At 44.5% G+C, this 17,030-nt stretch overlaps 1 protein-coding gene across 1 annotated transcript in view; it reads left to right on the forward strand.

The window, feature by feature from the left end:
- The window catches only part of LOC139378707 (dedicator of cytokinesis protein 4-like), a 135,425-nt gene that overhangs the window by 100,713 nt on the left and 17,682 nt on the right, over nt 1-17,030 (forward strand). The window contains exons 24-42 of the mRNA XM_071121124.1: nt 105-241; nt 2,911-3,045; nt 3,523-3,621; nt 3,992-4,086; nt 4,239-4,314; nt 4,406-4,506; nt 4,613-4,671; nt 4,791-4,939; nt 5,132-5,217; nt 6,153-6,179; nt 6,417-6,573; nt 7,038-7,131; nt 7,275-7,423; nt 8,056-8,142; nt 8,248-8,352; nt 8,726-8,867; nt 11,214-11,380; nt 12,357-12,443; nt 15,198-15,374. Coding sequence (XP_070977225.1) covers nt 105-241; nt 2,911-3,045; nt 3,523-3,621; nt 3,992-4,086; nt 4,239-4,314; nt 4,406-4,506; nt 4,613-4,671; nt 4,791-4,939; nt 5,132-5,217; nt 6,153-6,179; nt 6,417-6,573; nt 7,038-7,131; nt 7,275-7,423; nt 8,056-8,142; nt 8,248-8,352; nt 8,726-8,867; nt 11,214-11,380; nt 12,357-12,443; nt 15,198-15,374 — 2,129 coding nt within the window. The remainder of the gene's footprint in view (nt 1-104; nt 242-2,910; nt 3,046-3,522; nt 3,622-3,991; nt 4,087-4,238; nt 4,315-4,405; nt 4,507-4,612; nt 4,672-4,790; nt 4,940-5,131; nt 5,218-6,152; nt 6,180-6,416; nt 6,574-7,037; nt 7,132-7,274; nt 7,424-8,055; nt 8,143-8,247; nt 8,353-8,725; nt 8,868-11,213; nt 11,381-12,356; nt 12,444-15,197; nt 15,375-17,030) is intronic.

Here is a 17,030-nt window from a genome sequence, read left to right on the forward strand (position 1 = left end):
TTGAGCAGGTCATGCTTTCTAGTATTTTTGTGTCTGTGTGTGTGTGTGTGTGAGTGTGTGTGTGTATTTTCATGTTCAAGTGTGTGTACTTGTGTGTATTACAGAGTCGAGGTGTATCCTGCTCCCGGTGGTGTTGCGTCTGTTGCAGGCCCACATGCAGGAGCAGAGAGACCTGGTGATGTGTGCCCGTATCCTCACCAGCATGCTCTCTCTCATCAGGAAGGATGACTCTGTCACCACCGTGAGTACAGCTACAGCAGAGCACCATGGGTGGTGTAGTCTTTTAGGCTGCCACCTCACAGTTAATCATGGATAGACTACAAATTGTGCAAGATTTGAGGTTCTGGGTTAATCGAGATGACCTCACAGTTAATACAGTGGCTTGCGAAAGTATTCACCCCCTTGGCATTTTTCCTATTTAGTTGCCTTACAACCTGGAATTAAAATATTATTTTTTTTTTGGGGGGGGGGGGGGGTTGTATCATTTGATTTACACAACATGCCTTCCACTTTGAAGATGCAACATATTTTTTATTGTGAAACAAACAAGACAAAAAACAGAAAACTTGAGCATGCATAACTATCCCCCCCCCCCAAAGTCAATACTTTGTAGAGCCACCTTTTACAGCAATTACAGCTGCAAGTCTCTTGGGGTATGTCTCTATAAGCTTGGCAAATCTAGCCACTGGGATTTTTGCCCATTCTTCAAGGCAAAACTGTTCCAGCTTCTTCAAGTTGGATGGGTTCCGTTGGTGTACAGCAGTCTTTAAGTTATACCAAAGATTCGCAATTGGATTGAGGTCTGGGCTTTGACTAGGCCATTCCAAGACATTGAAATATTTCCCCTTAAATCACTCAACTGTTGCTTTAGCAGTACACTTAGGGTCATTGTCCTGCTGGAAGGTGAACCTCTGTCCCAGTCTCAAATCTCTGGAAGACTGAAACAGGTTTCCCCTCAAGAATTTCCCTGTATTTAGCGACATCCATCGTTCCTTCAATTCTGACCAGTTTCCCAGTCCCTGCCAATGAAAAACATCCCCACAGCATGATGCTGCCACCACCATGCTTCACTGTGGGAATGGTATTCTCGGGGTGATGAGAGGTGTTGGGTTTGCACCAGACATAACGTTTTCCTTGATGGCCAAAAAGCTCAATTTTAGTCTCATCTGACCAGAGTACCTTCTTCCATGTGTTTGGGGAGTCTCCCACATGCCTTTTGGCAAACACCAAACGTGTTTGCTTATTTTTTTCTTTAAGCAATGGCTTTTTTTCAGGCCACTCTTCTGTAAAACCCAGCTCTGTGGAGTGTACGGCTTAAAGTGGTCCTATGAACAGATACTCCAATCTCCGCTGTGGAGCTTTGCAGCTCCTTCAGGGTTATCTTTTGTCTCTTTGTTGCCTTTCTGATTAATGCTCTCCTTGCCTGGTTTGCGAGTTTTGGTGGGCGGCCCTCTATTAGCAGGTTTGTTGTGGTGCCATATTCTTTCATTTTTAAAATAATGGATTTAATGGTGCTCCGTGGGATGATCAAAGTTTCTGATATTTTTTTATAACCCAACCCTGATCAGTACTTCTCCACAACTTTGTGCTTGACCTGTTTGGATAGCTCCTTGGTCTTCATGGTGCCGCTTGCTTGGTGGTGCCCCTTGCTTAGTTGTGTTGCAGACACTGGGGCCTTTCAGAACAGAAGTCTACATACTGAGATCATGTGACAGATCATGTGACACTTAGATTGCACACAGGTGGACTTTATTTGACTAATGATGTGACTTCTGAAGGTAATTGGTTGCACCAGATCTTATTTAGGGGCTTCATAGCAAAGGGGGTGAATACATATGCACGCACCACTTTTCCGTTTAATATATATATATTTTTTAATTGATCAAGTTTTTTTCATTTCACTTCACCAATTTGGACTATTTTGTGTATGTCCATTACATGAAATTCAAATAAAAATCCATTTAAATTACAGGTTGTAATGCAACAAAGTAGGAAAAACGCCAAGGGGGATGAAAACATTTGCAAGGCCCTGTAGGCATTGCTCAAAAATGTTATTGTTCCCTTATTTGATAACAACAATGTGTATTGTGATCTCAATAAAGCTTTGTTTGTTTGTGTGGTGTGATAAAATAAACTAGCAAAACCTGCCAGACTGACAATAGACACCAATAAATCTGGTTTATTGAACAAGTAATGAAGTAAACCGATAGGTGCAAGAACAAGTAAACAATCCAATTGGAATCCATCAATGAAACAGTGTGGATGTGGCAGTTTGTCCCTGTGAGCGTGTTAGTCTCATCGTGACCTTGACACGGTGCTGGCCTGTTTGGCTGAGAAGCAACTAATCGCACGCGCACACACACACATGCACACACACACACACATGCACACGCACACACACACACACACACACACACACACACACACACACACACACACACACACACACACACACACACACACACACACACACACACACACACACACAGACAGGGATGTGAACATGGCTAAGATGAAGTGACAGCAGGAGCAGCCAGTGTGCCAGCCTGACACTCTCTCATTATCACTTTGTCTGTCCAACAAGGGGCTCTCTTCTCCTGTCAGGATGAGAGGGGGAATGGAGTGGGGAAATGTACTCTCTGCCTTGGCCTTAGTTTCCCTCTGCTGTTGCTGTGGCTCAACGAGCAGGCTGGCAATGTGGATCACACACACACACACACATACTCACATTTTATCTCTCTATTGTGTGTCCAATTTGTCTAAGACTGGTTTGGCTAGTATGGGCTAGTGGTCTATTTTTTTGTCTCACCTGTGTTTGCATACTGTCTGTATGGGTAATGTGTGTGTACAAACTTCAGGCATGATTATGTACCTGTGTGAAACTTAATGTGCACTTGTGTGTGTCCCGAGGAGCCGGTGGTTTCTGAGGAGGTGGATCTGATAGTGGACAGTCTGCTGGTTGTCCTGATGAGGACTATCCTTGAGATCACTAACAGGCCACAACCAGCCGGGACCAATATGAGACTGCAGTTCCAAGACATCACGGTTAGTGTGTGTGTGTGTGTGGGTGCATGTGTGTGTATCTAACTGCTAGTCATTCTAAATATAGCATGAGGTTTTAAGGTCAATGATTGAAACTGCAATTGTGGTCAAAAAGAGCCGTGCTTCTGTCCTGCTCTTAACCGCAGCCGAGTTTAGAGAAAACCATTCTCTTACATTTCCATTTGACATTTTGCCAAATGTCAAACCACCTAAACAAGTAGAAAATAACCACTTAATTTCTCTCCCAGCTTGTTCAGACTGTAGTATTTACAGGTCTTCCATGGAGATACATGGTCTTCCATCTCTCTCCCTGTTAGATCTAGTATATGTGGCCAATGTCTCAGATTTTAAAAGCTGTTGCTCTTCTTTCTCTCTATCTGTCTTTCTCTCTCTCTCTTCTCTGTGTGTCTCTCTCTCTCTTTCACTCTCTCTGTCTCCCTTTTTCTCTCTCTCTTTCTCTTTATCTCTCTCTCTCTACAGGGGGAGTTTGTGGCATGCCTGCTGGCTCTCCTCAGACAGATGAGTGATAAACATTACCAGCAGCTCCTGCAGACCTTCACCAGCAAGGATGACCTGAGGGTAAGCCTACACACAGACACACACACACCACTCAGCAGAATCTGACTGATGACTCAGCTTATGTGTCATAGTCAGTAGCAGGAGTGTGTGTGTGTGTGTGTGCGTGCGTGCGTGCGTGCATGCAGAATGTGGAATGTGGAACGGTCATGCCAGGGGTTGAGGAAGAGGTGGGATGGAGAGATAGGAATGTTGAAATGGGGTCACTAAGTTCACAGTAATAGGAAGGAATACCATAAATGCACACTATGGATATCATGAATGCACTCCCACTCTGAATGCATTGCTTTAGATTCACAGTTTGGTGATGTGCTGAATGGCAATTGCTGTTAAACAAAGTAAATGTAGTGTGCTCTTTTTGTCTGTTTTTCAGGACTTCCTCTTGCAGATCTTCACCGTGTTCCGCATTCTGATTCGGCCAGAGATGTTCCCGAAAGATTGGACTGTCATGCGGTTGGTCACCAACAAGTAAGACCCCTTTTCCCCCTTGCAGTAGCTAACCTATTTGATTCAAAATGGTGTGCCTCCATTACTCATCATTAGCTGACACCTGTTTATAGTCTGGTTATAGTCTGGTTTATCAACATAATCTCATTATGCACTCTCTCTCTCTTTCTCAGTGTCATCATAACAACAGTCCTGTACCTCTCTGATGCTCTGAGGAAGAACTTCCTCAATGAGAAGTTTGACTACAAGGTAAGAGCTGCTATCATCCACTTTGTATTGAAAAAGCATGTAGTGACTTGTCATTGACTTGCTATAATGTGGTTTAATGCGTCTTCCCTAGGTGTGGGACTCGTACTTCTATCTGTCCGTCATCTTCATCAACCAGCCCTGTCTTCAACTGGAGTCCTTCTCTCCATCCAAGAGGAAGAGGGTACTGGAGAAGTAAGTCTTGTCTCTACATGCACACTTGCTAACTTTCTTCACTTTTCACATCCTGGGTTTGGCCCTGTTCTGACCTCGCGCTCTCTGGTGTTATCTCGTTGTACAGGTATGGAGACATGAGGGTGATGATGGGTTGTGAGATCTTCAGCATGTGGCAGAACTTGGGTACGACATAGTCACATTCTCGTTCTCTTCCTGTGTCACGTCGTTGGATTCTTGCTCGCCTCTCAGGGGAACGTAGTTGATCTCTCTCTTTCTCTCCTTCTCCCTCCATCTCTCTCCAGGTGAGCACAAGTTGAACTTCATCCCGGCGATGATAGGTCCGTTCCTGGAGGTGACCCTGGTTCCCCAGCCTGACCTGAGGAACGTCATGATCCCTATCTTCCATGACATGATGGACTGGGAGCAGAGGAGGAGCGGAAACTTCAAACAGGTAATGGCCAGAGCCATCCGTAATTTGCAGGTCATATAGCTCTGGTACTGGACTGGCTGGGACCAGCACTAGCACCCCCTGGTGGCACTTTACAGATATTGCAGTTCCACCAAGACCAGACCGACTGTGCCCAATGGTGGCATCCGTGTGTTGATATAGATTGATTACATAAACAATCTGTTCTCACGTCAGGTGGAGGCCAAGCTGATCGACAAACTGGACAGTCTGATGTCAGAAGGCAAAGGAGACGAGACGTACAGAGAGCTCTTCAACAGCATGTGAGTCGGAGGGAACACGCATACAGTCACGCCGTACTGTAAACGTCGTTACCAGAATCAGTTTGTCTGTGTGTTGTATTGAGTAAGGGAGGAGGACTCGTGGAGGGATGTATGTGGGGAGGGAAGGGTGGGAAAAGGGTTGTGTTTTGAGTACTCCAGACAAGCACCTCCCCTCATATTCATACCCATTCACGCCTCCTCTCTGAGATCTCCTAGTCCGTGTACTCAGGTTGGTCACTTCACCTTGGTGCTGTTGTGTGTGTGTGTGTGTGTGTGTGTGTGTGTGTGTGTGTGTGTGTGTGTGTGTGTGTGTGAGAGAGTGTTTTATTGTTGTTGGCCTGTGCAGTGTTCATGCAATTCTCTCCCTATCTCACTGCAAGCCCATACATCATAGTCCCACTTTTTTGTCAAACATCAATTGGGCCATTTATGAATGTTTCACCAGCTTTGAGATGTATACGCTTTATGAGCTATTATATGAGCGTTATAACTACTTCATGAGCTTTGTAACTAGTTTGTAAACAAGTGTCAACGTTAGGTTAGAGCTCAGCATAAGGCGACATTCATTTACAGTACGTACAGTCCAGCATCCATATGATGTGTCACTGCCTTGTCCACCATCAGGGCACGTGCCGAACACTGCACAGCTCTAGTGCCACCACCACATTGCTCTCCCTCCACCACCACATTGCTCTCCCTCCACCACCACAGCCTTTTACATGTGCGGTCTGGATACAGCTTATTTCAGTCTATCGGTCAAGTTTCCCATAACATGGGGTGCAGACACTCTTGAGCCTTTATGGCTGTACAAGTATTTTTGTTTCTTTCCGTCTCCCTGACTGACATCACTAACCCTGAACTAACTTGTGTGAGTGTGTGCGGATATTATTAATCTATTAATATTCATTTGTTTTGCCATTGCGTTCCCGGAGTAGAATCCCTCTGTTTGGTCCGTACCCTAGGTAAGACACTCCAATACTCTACACACAGTGTGTTGTCCTTCTGTTAGGGAATTCCTTTACTGCTGGGATACAGGACCGCATGATTGACAGCAGGTTGAAGAGTTTATTGCTCTCTTTTTCTGTATTTTTCTCTGACTTCTCTCTTTTTCTTGCTCTCTTCTTTCTTCTATGCCTATTTCTCTCTCTCTCTCTCTCTCTCTCTCTCTCTCTCTCTCTCTCTCTCTCTCTCTATTCCAGTCTGTTGAAGAAGATTGAGAGGGAGACGTGGAGGGAGAGTGGCATCTCTCTCATCGCCACCGTCACGCGTCTGATGGAGAGGCTGCTGGACTACAGGGACTGCATGAAGCTGGGGGAGGTGGATGGGAAGAAGATTGGCTGCACCGTCAGTCTGCTGGTCAGTGACAGTCTCTCTCCGCCCTGTGGCCCTTGAAGAGATTCAATCACTGCTCTCCTCTCACCATAGAAACCCCATTTATTTGTTGCCAGCCTTTTGTCCCTTTGAACTATTGTGCTAAGAGAGCAGGACCAAAGCTGTGTTTCTGTTCCATTCCCAGCGATGATAAAGTTGCTATGATGATCGTGCTTTTTAGACCAGGGCTCAAATAGTTCACAGCCCCCTCATACAATACACAATGTTCTGGGTTGTCTTTGTTGCCATGCCAACCTGGGGGATTTATTTTGTGCGTGGTGTCTTTCAGTCCTGCAGGTTTATCTTACATAACGGACCGAAGCGCTAGAGCCTGAAAGCACCTGTTCATGTGGACCGATAGCACAGAGTTCATTACTATTCAGTGGCTGATAAACGATTGTGCACTTTGCTCTCTCTCTCTCTCTCTCTCTCTCTCTCTCTCTCTCTAGAATTTCTACAAAACTGAGTTGAACAAGGAGGAGATGTACATACGCTACATACACAAGCTGTACGAACTGCACCTGAAAGCACAGAATTACACAGGTACACTGTAAAACTTGGCCTGTAAATTAAGCCATGTATGAAGTGTGTGTGTGAATGCTATGTTCTGGCTGTGAGTGTGCCTGTTCGTGGGCTCAAGGGTTTGGCATAACCATGACTATGTGGTGTTGTTGTGTGTTGTACAGAGGCCTCCTACACGCTTCTGTTGTATGACGAGCTGTTGGAGTGGTCCGATAGGCCCCTCAGAGAGTTCCTCAACTACCCCATGCAGAGCGAGTGGCAGAGGAAGGAGTACCTCCATCTTACCATTGTACAGAACTTTGACAGAGGGAAGGTGGGATCTCTCTCTAGCCCCTTTCTTTCACTCCCTTTGCCTCCGTCTCACTCTTTCACTCTTTTATCTCTTGTTCATTGTTTCTGTCTCTCGTTCTCTCTCTCGTTCACCCTTCCCCACACTCTCCATTAACAATTACCCTGGAACAGTGTCGTAATTAAAAAGGCAGTCTTATTTGAATGCTCTGCTCAGCAACTCCCATTACTTTATTTCTCTGCTGAATCATTCAAAATGTCCTCCCCCGTTATTCTTTGCCCAATTTCCCTGTGAATTCACGACCAAAGCCATCTGCTAGCTGCCGCTGCCTTGGGATTAAAACACAGCAGGAAAGGAAAGCTTTCATTTCATTAGCACGGTGGCTGGGTGTTGCACCTGCATGGTGACTGCAGGTCTGCCTTGGCAGTTGGCACGGTTATTGTTAGTACACTACCGCCACCCAGTGGTCAACACTCATACTGCAGCTAGTGTCCTCTGCAGGCCATTTGACATGTTTTGTCAGCATCTCAATATTCTAAAGAGGTTTCCTTCCCTTGAATCCTTATCCTGCTAATGTGAAAGAATTGAAAAGGCGAAAACACGTTCCTATTGAGATGTGACCATTGTTAATGTGATAATGTGTTTTGTTTCTTCAGTGTTGGGAGAACGGGATCATTCTGTGCAGAGAGCTGGCGGACCAGTACGAATCGTACTACGACTACAGGAACCTCAGCAAGATGAGGGTGAGTTACTTTATATCTTCTCGGTATATCTCCACGCTGACTGATCCCTGACCAGTTATGACATAACCTAGTAGTGTTTTGTAACTTGACATTTCCTGTTGACAGATGATGGAGGCATCGCTGTATGATAAGATCATGGACCAGCAGAGACTGGAGCCAGAGTTCTTCAGGGTCGGCTTCTATGGCAAGAAGTTCCCCTTCTTCCTAAGGGTACCGCTCTGTTTTACCACTGGTTTTGTTAATGAAAGGACCTTTTAGAGGCCATAGAACTGCTCTTGAAGGCGTTTCCTCTCCCAATTTCCATCTGCACTTCTAAGCAAGTTGCTAATGAAGTATATTGCCTCTTAGTTTCCTCAAAAGGACTCGTAACTATGAATTCATAACCAACGTAACACAAAAGCAACCTCATAGGAATTGTTAGTGTGTGTTCGTTAGATTTACAAATAAATCCTATTTTGAAGTTACATCATTAGAAGATTTGACCTCTAGACACTGTAGCAGATGCTGTAACTGTCCACTAGATGTCATGTTAACCCCTGTGCTGTCTCTGTTCTGCCTCTGATGCGCTCTGCCTCGTCTGCAGAATAAGGAGTTTGTGTGCCGTGGCCATGACTACGAGAGGCTGGAGGCCTTCCAGCAGCGCATGCTGAATGAGTTCCCCCATGCCATCGCCATGCAGCACGTCAACCAGCCTGACCAGACCATCTACCAGGCCGAGGCTCAGTGTATCCTATATTGACCTAGACAACATACACTATACACCACACACACACACACACACACACACACACACTAGTTTGTTTTACTATCCTTGTGGGGACCAAACAATTGATTATCCATTCAAAATCCTATTTTCCCTAACCTTAAACCTAACCCTTTACATTCGTGGGAATTGGCCTATACGGTGGATAGGGCTACATTTAAGTGTGTTTCTAAACAGGAACAGTTTGGAGATTAGGGAAAAATGATTAGACTAAAGGTGAGGACACAACAGTTCACCTGCATTTTACATTTACTGTACTTTCCTTTGTAATTTGTTACGAAGTCTGATAACACTCTGGATACATTCAGTAACATAAGAATATTCTTGGAGAACGTGGGGTAGGTGCAACATAAGACAAAACAATGACAACGTTTTGAGTGAGAGATCACACTAGTTGTCTCCAAGTGATCACACGCACCTCTCCAGTGTGCACAGTTCCTAAGTCATTTCCATGCTCATTTATGACTCAAAAGAAGAGTCTTCAACCACAAGGTGCTTCTTTGAGCTCTCCTAGCTGTGCCGTCGACAAACCAGAACAAGCCGTCTTGTAGTTGTTTTGATTGGAACACCGCCCCGCATCCCCGCCATCTATCCCCGGGCATCATTTGAAAGCTTGTTCTATTGCCAACATGATTAGCTTTTACAAGGCAATTCAGAGAAGCAGATAGCCATTTCGGTGCGTATAGAACGTACTCATGAGTGCATTCAGATGCAAAGTCCGCAGCAGATTTTCTTCACAGTACACCAAACATAGTCTCATTCTGTTCAGGACAACCCAGGGTACAACGCCATGTCATCTTGTAACTGTACATCAAACATAGTGATCATAAACGTTGACACTGTATATTTAATGAGTTTTATGATATGGACTATGGTGTTTTGGCTTGTATGACATTTAAAGCTGTATTTATTATAATCCTCAACGTCTCGTCTTTATAAATACATCGAGTCCTCTTAAATTTACAGCATTTCTCTCACTCGGACAACCAAAACATTTGCAAAAGTGTCCCAATTAGCAGGAGGGATGGGGACAACTTCTTGCCGCGCGTGGTGCTCATGTTCAGAACGTCTGTCAAGTCAAACCCCACACAGTGCTCTGATGTCATGTATAGCATATTACTGTACAGCCACTGTGTTTCAATTTAGGCACCTGACCAAATCTGCCATTTTCAACCCGAATACGGGTACGAGTCTAATGGGTTAACCTGACCTGAACCTTAACGACTAAACTTAACCCCTTGCCTAAAATAGCCTTTTTCCATGTGGGGACTGGCAAAATGTCCCCCACTTGTTAAAATGTTCCTTGTTTTACTATCCTTGTGAGGACTTCTGGTCCCCGCAAGGACAGTAAAACCAAAAATACACACACACACACACACACACACACACAGTGGTGCGCTGCATCCCACATGTCTAGTAAGCCTAAATAATATAAATGGCATATTATACCGGACTGATTATTCCTTATGAATAAGGATATCAATAGGAGTCATATTAGGAGTGTTTCCTAACCTAACCAGGAAACTCTTAGGACCCTAGTTTTCTTACACCACACACAGGTTTCTACCGCATTACAGCATGTCGATTTATAGAGGAGGTATGACTCCTTCCATCTTGGTCCTGAGCCAGATCTCTAGCCATGCTGTAAACCCACACGTGAGGACTTAGTGCGGATCGGGATCGATCCCTTGATAAAAATGCACAAGGTGTCTGTAGGATGCGGCAGCCATCTTAATGATCCTCCTCCTCCTTTTCCGCACGTGATTGATGGGACAGCTGTTTGGAAGGAGCCGCTCCCGCTCTCTCTCTGAGTGTGTGTGTGTGGATGTGTATACATGCACTCCCTCTATATGTGTGTGCGGGTGTGAGTGTGTCGTCTATTCTGTGTTTGACTTTTCTCTGAGTGCAATTAGAGCAGACAAGGCCCCTCAAACAGCATTAGCATACAGCTTTGTTATCCTCATGTGTCGTTAATCATTGAGGCTCCCTGGACCCATGCCCGTCCCTATTCATATCTATGGGCTGATGAGCTCTCCCTCCACTACGCTGATACAGGCCAGTCCTGCTGCCAATGGGTATGTGTTGTGATATAGTGTGGGGTGGACATTCAGATATATGGCTACAGGATGTGATTAGCGGAAAGGATGTATTAACACAGGAATTGGATGGATAGACCTGTGGAACCAAGGAGAGAGGGGGGTGAGGAAAGTGTGTGTGCATGTGCTTGCGTTCATGTGTGTATGTGTGTTTGCCCGACCTATTGTATGCATCTTTGTGGATCAGTCATATCCTTGACGTGCCGGCCCAGACCTACAGATCTACGCGGTGAGTCCCATCCCAGAGAGCCAGGACGTGCTTCAGAGAGACGGAGTGCCTGACAACATCAAGAGCTTCTATAAGGTCAACCACATCTGGAGGTTCAGATACGACAGGCCATTTCACAAGGGCACCAAGGACAAGGAGAACGAGTTCAAGGTGGGAGACACGCAGTGTTTGCGCACGCAAAAAAAAAACTCTCCTCTGTGCCTTTCTGTTTCTCTCTCTCTCTTGCCTTTCTGTCTCGCTCGTCTCATCATCTTATCTCTCCTTTCTGGACTTGTTAGTGTTCTCATTCGATGTTTACCCCACATCCCTCTCCTTACTCACTTTCCCTCCCTCTCCCTTTCTCCCAATCTCTCGTCCTCCCTCTCTCCACTCTCTTGTTTATTGAGTGGTTGTGTGGGTGGCTCATGGTCTTCCTCTCTGTATTACAGGTGTGTTCAGGTGTTGTTTAATTCATAGTCCTACTAATTAGACAGAGAGAGAGAGGCTGAGACATGGAGCTCAGTCTAAATATCGTCTCTCCAGACTCCACCCACCCACGCTCACTCAATCTCCATTCGTTAACCTAATTTTATCAGGTTTATGAATTGGATATCATCATCATATCCATATCGTCCCGAGGGTTAGGTTTCCCAGCTGTCTTTTTTTGGGGTCTAGTTAGTACTTGAGATAAACTGTTCAGGCCAAGTAGATTTGACATTTAATATGGAAATATTAAGTAGCATGAATCAGCTCTGTGTTGATGTGATCTCGGAAAATGATGGGACAGAAAATGCAATTTGGTTTCTAAACTCCTTGTGGATGAAAGGAAAGGTATTACTGGAATATATAAGAATCCCGTGTTTTAATTCATTTAATTCAGTGACATTGCATCATTTGCAGATCGGTGTAGACTGCTGCTATGAGAACTCTGTATCCATGAGTATGTGTACTACTTGGACATTATATGAACCAGTGCCTACACATCATATATTGACAGGAGAGAAAAGCAATGTTCTGTGCTACTCGGATGTGTGGGTGAATGTGTTTGCAGAGTGCCAGCATTAACATGAAGTGTGTGTGTGCCTGCCTGCCTGCACATGTCCATGTGTGTGTGTGTGTGTGTGTGTGTGTGTGTGTGTGTTTTCAGAGCTTGTGGGTGGAGAGGACTACACTAACCCTGGTCCAGAGCCTGCCAGGAATCTCCAGATGGTTCGAGGTGGAGAAGAGAGAACTGGTGAGTCTCTTTACACTCCTCCAATAACCTCCTCATATAACCCCATTCACAACACACTGCTCAATGCTGACCCAGCTATGTTCTAACTTTGCAGAGAGCCCAACCGAGCTCCCTGAGTGTAGACCTATATTAAAGGGAAATTTCATCTCCAGCACCACCCCAACATCTACATCTGTGAAAATTGTGCCTTTCTTATGTTTTGTCGTAAAAAAAATTATGGGAAGATAAGTGTTTCCAATGATTGTGAAATGTCCCTTTAAGAGAAGGGTGAAAGTTATTCATAAGATTCATAATTATAATGTTACTCTGTAACTTCTGACGGATCAAGCAGCATACGGGAAGGCTGTGTCTTAGAGAGATGGTGTTTGTTTTAGGGATGCACGATCTATCAGTGAACATATCGGAATCGGCCAATATTAGCAAACAATGCCAACATCGGTATCGGCCGATGTGCAAAATCGATGTCAAAGCTGACGTGCATACCTATATAACGAAGGTACATGACGTAATGACGCCATGAAAATTTTGAGCTACATGTGCAGCACAGCATTCCTAACCTAGCCAACAATGTCTGCTGTGTGGATCAACAAGTCAAGCAGTAATTTGAAAGAGTAACTACATTTCAGCGAGACAACGCAAACGCGAAATCCAGTAAAGCCAAGATAATGGAATTCATTGCCCTTGACAATCAACGGTTTTCTGTCGTGGGTGATGTTGGCTTTCGCTGACTGGTCGAGCACTATTTTTACGATGTTGCCCTACCGGAGTTACACGGTAATAGTGTCACTGCTATTAGCTTCACGACATACATACTATGGAATGCCGTTTGGGTCTTTGCGTGTCAGAAAAGATACAGTAGCTCTGTCAAAGCTGTACAAAAAAGTCAGCAAACACCGGCCATGAACGATGTGTTTACAATACTGCAAGAGCAAGGTAATAAAGCATAATTTGTTTGACTGCAACTTCTGGGGTAGCTAGCTTTAGCTTGGTAACGTAAACTCACCCCATTCCGTACAAATGTGTGCAACCACAACATTGAAACGAGGCTACAAAGAAAACTAATGGGACAGTAGCGACTGTGTTGACGTCAAAATCGGGGGTGTCAACTAGGTTTCTATTCAAGTGTTGATCGACATGGTAATGGCTCTATAGTATTGGAGAAAAGTTGAAAAAACTGACCCTCCGTTACATCTTGACGTGTCATGTCGTAACGTACAGCAAGCATAAAGCAACTATTTCTGTCTTACAATGTCTCTCCACCAGGTGTAGCACTTCTCTCAATGTTTTGGGGGATACCTAGTCATTTTTTGCGTCATCATTGCATGCGATCATCATTCTCAAAGCAGCTGTTTACTTCTAAGATCACTTTAGCACCGCCCTAAAAACCCGATTAAAATTAGACACAAACCTTCAAATAGGTATGTAATGACGCATTTTATTTACATTTTTAGAGGCGATAAGGTAATAAGTTGGACAGATCGAGTGAAAAAAAGCAATTTTCCCACACATCTCTCCTCACTATCACGCATTAGTTTCGCTTCCACCCGCCATTTAAAAAAAGACCCGACGGGGCTCATTGCCTGCTTGAATTATGCAGAAACGGGCAGCTTTTAGGTCATGTAATTGATTCTGTTGGAAAGGGGATAAATTGTGCTTTACAATGGTATTAACATTACAGTTGATCTGGAAGTATTACGTTTTTGGGGCGCTAAAATAAATTGCAATTGTACGGACCAAGGCGATATACGAGTTTACGTTACCTAGCTAGCACCAATACAACCAGCCTGACAACAATGTGACCAGTAAAAACTGCAGTCATTTTCATTATTCTTAGCAATGATTTATGAGTCCTTGTGAGTAAGTATTAGCTAGGTTGCTACTTGTTGTTCGCCTATTGAAATTGAACTTCAGTTCATGGAAAATAAATAGCTAGCCAGCTACTTAACACTGTTGCCCAAAGCTAACGTTATAAGCAGCCAGCTAGCGTCATCTGTCTAGTGAGGCTCCACCGGACCGGGTTATGTGTTGTGAAGCTAGCCACAATAAGGATTAGGCACAATAGTTGAAATTCCGTTTTGCCTTCAAAATAAAAGTGTGTCATTGGCAGTGATGCAAATGAATACAAATAGTATAATTTTGCCATACTTTTATTTTGAAGGCTAACCGCAAAGTCCACTATTGTGGCTAGCTTCACATAGATGGGTCCGACCACTATTAATCAAATAATAACTGTCTTATTAATTAGGGTTATTTTAGATGATGACACATAGCTATATAGCTAACTAGAGATACTGAAACAGATTATGTCGTTTTGCTATGTTTTTGGGGAAGAACATTGTTTGCATCCATTGGCTAGCTATCTTTTTTTATGACCAGCACTGTAGGTGCGCGAGACAACTTTACCAGCATCATAGCATACGTATCGATGAATCGTTGTGACATATTAAATACGAGTGATAGAGTAATCAATGTGTAATAATTACGTACAAAATTTATGAACGCGTTAAATTATTATGTGACGTGCAGTCATATTCAGGTCCTGATTGGTCAATAAACTTATTTGACATGTCAAATAGTGTTAAATATTATATTCTTTGACACGCAAAGACCCAAACGGCATTCCATAGACGTCCTGGTTGAGAATGAAACGACTGAACAAGCGAACAACGAAACAGCACAGCAAGTAAGTGAAAGAAATAGGTTTAATATCTTATCTTTACTAATATCTTATCACCCTGTGTTTTCCTCCTCTAGGTGGAAGTGAGCCCGTTGGAGAATGCCATCGAGGTGATTGAGAACAAGAACCTGCAGTTACGGACACTGATCGCCCAGTGCCAGAGCAGGCAGATGCAGAACATCAACCCCCTCACCATGTGCCTCAACGGGGTCATCGACGCCGCCGTCAATGGGGGGCTCGCACGCTACCAAGAGGTCAGAGGGCAGTGATGATGTGACTGGCTTACATCGGTCACTCAATATTGTGTGGAGACATTGTCTGGGCATGCTAGATCTAGAATGTCAGTACAGTCTGTCTTATGTGTTTGTTTAAAAAGTGCGCAGACAGTAATACAGACACTAATACAGACACGGACAGGGAAGGATGGAGATGGGGACAGATGGCAGACGGACAGATGGAGACAGAGACAGCATGAGACAGAGAGACAGAGACAGACCGCAACCGACAGACAGCGACAGACAGACAGACGACAGACTGACAGACAGACAGACAGACAGACAGACAGACAGACAGACAGACAGACAGACAGACAGACAGACAGATACAGACAGCAACAGACAGACAGACAGACAGACAGACAGACGACAGACAGACAGACAGACAGACAGACAGACAGCAACAGACAGATAGCAACAGGCAGACAGCGACAGGCAGACAGCGACAGACAGATACAGACAGCAACCGACATGCAGTCATCGACAGACAGACATACAGCGATAGACAGATAGCAACAGACAGGCAGATACAGACGGAGAGGCAGATGGAAACAGACAAACCTACAGACGGACACATAGCGACACAGAGCGACAGGCAGCGACAGGCAGAGAGGCACAGCGACAGGCAGAGAGGGACAGCGACAGGCAGAGAGGGACAGCGACAGGCAGAGAGGGAAACTGCGACAGGCAGACTGCGACAGGCAGACTAAGAAGGAGTTCCTTCAGACACATTCAAGGGCATATAAAATCACACATTACTTTGAAATATATACTTAAAAATACATACAGTAGATAAAAGTCCTGAATCTCTGTGTTAAATTAACCCTTTCTTTTCTTTCCAAATCCATAACGGAGTGCCATAGCGTCGGAGCTATAATCACTCCTTTTCAAGGAGACCTCTGGCGTCAGCCAGCTAACTGTGTGTACTGTACAGTGGCTCTCGGTTGCGTAGCAACGCCACGCGTCGAGTTTGCGGCGAGGCTTAAGGGTGCCAAGTTAGCAGGGGTCTGCTCTCGTCATGACCGCCACTACCTCTCACCTCTATTAAACTGGTGGCGGCGATGATGTGATGAAGCCAAAGATGAGGATGTAACAGGAAATGAGTTTGACCTGGGAGAGAATAGCTAAGCTAGCTACGGTTGTGTTTGCGCAACGCCCACCTGTTGCTGCTCGAAGTACATTATCTGCCAGAGCTTTGATCCAATCGGCTCATTGTATGAAGGATGTGATGATATACAGTGCTGCTGAATCTGTTGACTACATGATGTGACTGTTTAGATCCAGTAGGTTTCATGTACGTATATACCATGATATTCAATGCGTACATTTTATAAACATATGACTCATTTCAAGTGTGTACCATTGAGGGATATAATGAGGATCTATACTATCCATAAAGGCAATGGAGAACGTCATACATGCACATTTTGTATGCCTAATTCTCCATGATATTAACGTATGGAGTTGTCTTGAGGAATATTGCACACAATACACCATAAATCAGTTTCTTTATTAGGATAACGCAATTGACTTTTATGCCAATTTGTTCAGCCATAAATGAAGCCGATATCAGTATTCATATTTCGATTTATTGCTCATGGTTATAGTTCCAGCCCTGAAGGAGAATCCAGCCTG

The sequence above is a fragment of the Oncorhynchus clarkii genome, chromosome 21 (genome assembly GCF_045791955.1).
Source record: "Oncorhynchus clarkii lewisi isolate Uvic-CL-2024 chromosome 21, UVic_Ocla_1.0, whole genome shotgun sequence".
NCBI classification, from domain to species: Eukaryota; Metazoa; Chordata; class Actinopteri; order Salmoniformes; family Salmonidae; genus Oncorhynchus; species Oncorhynchus clarkii.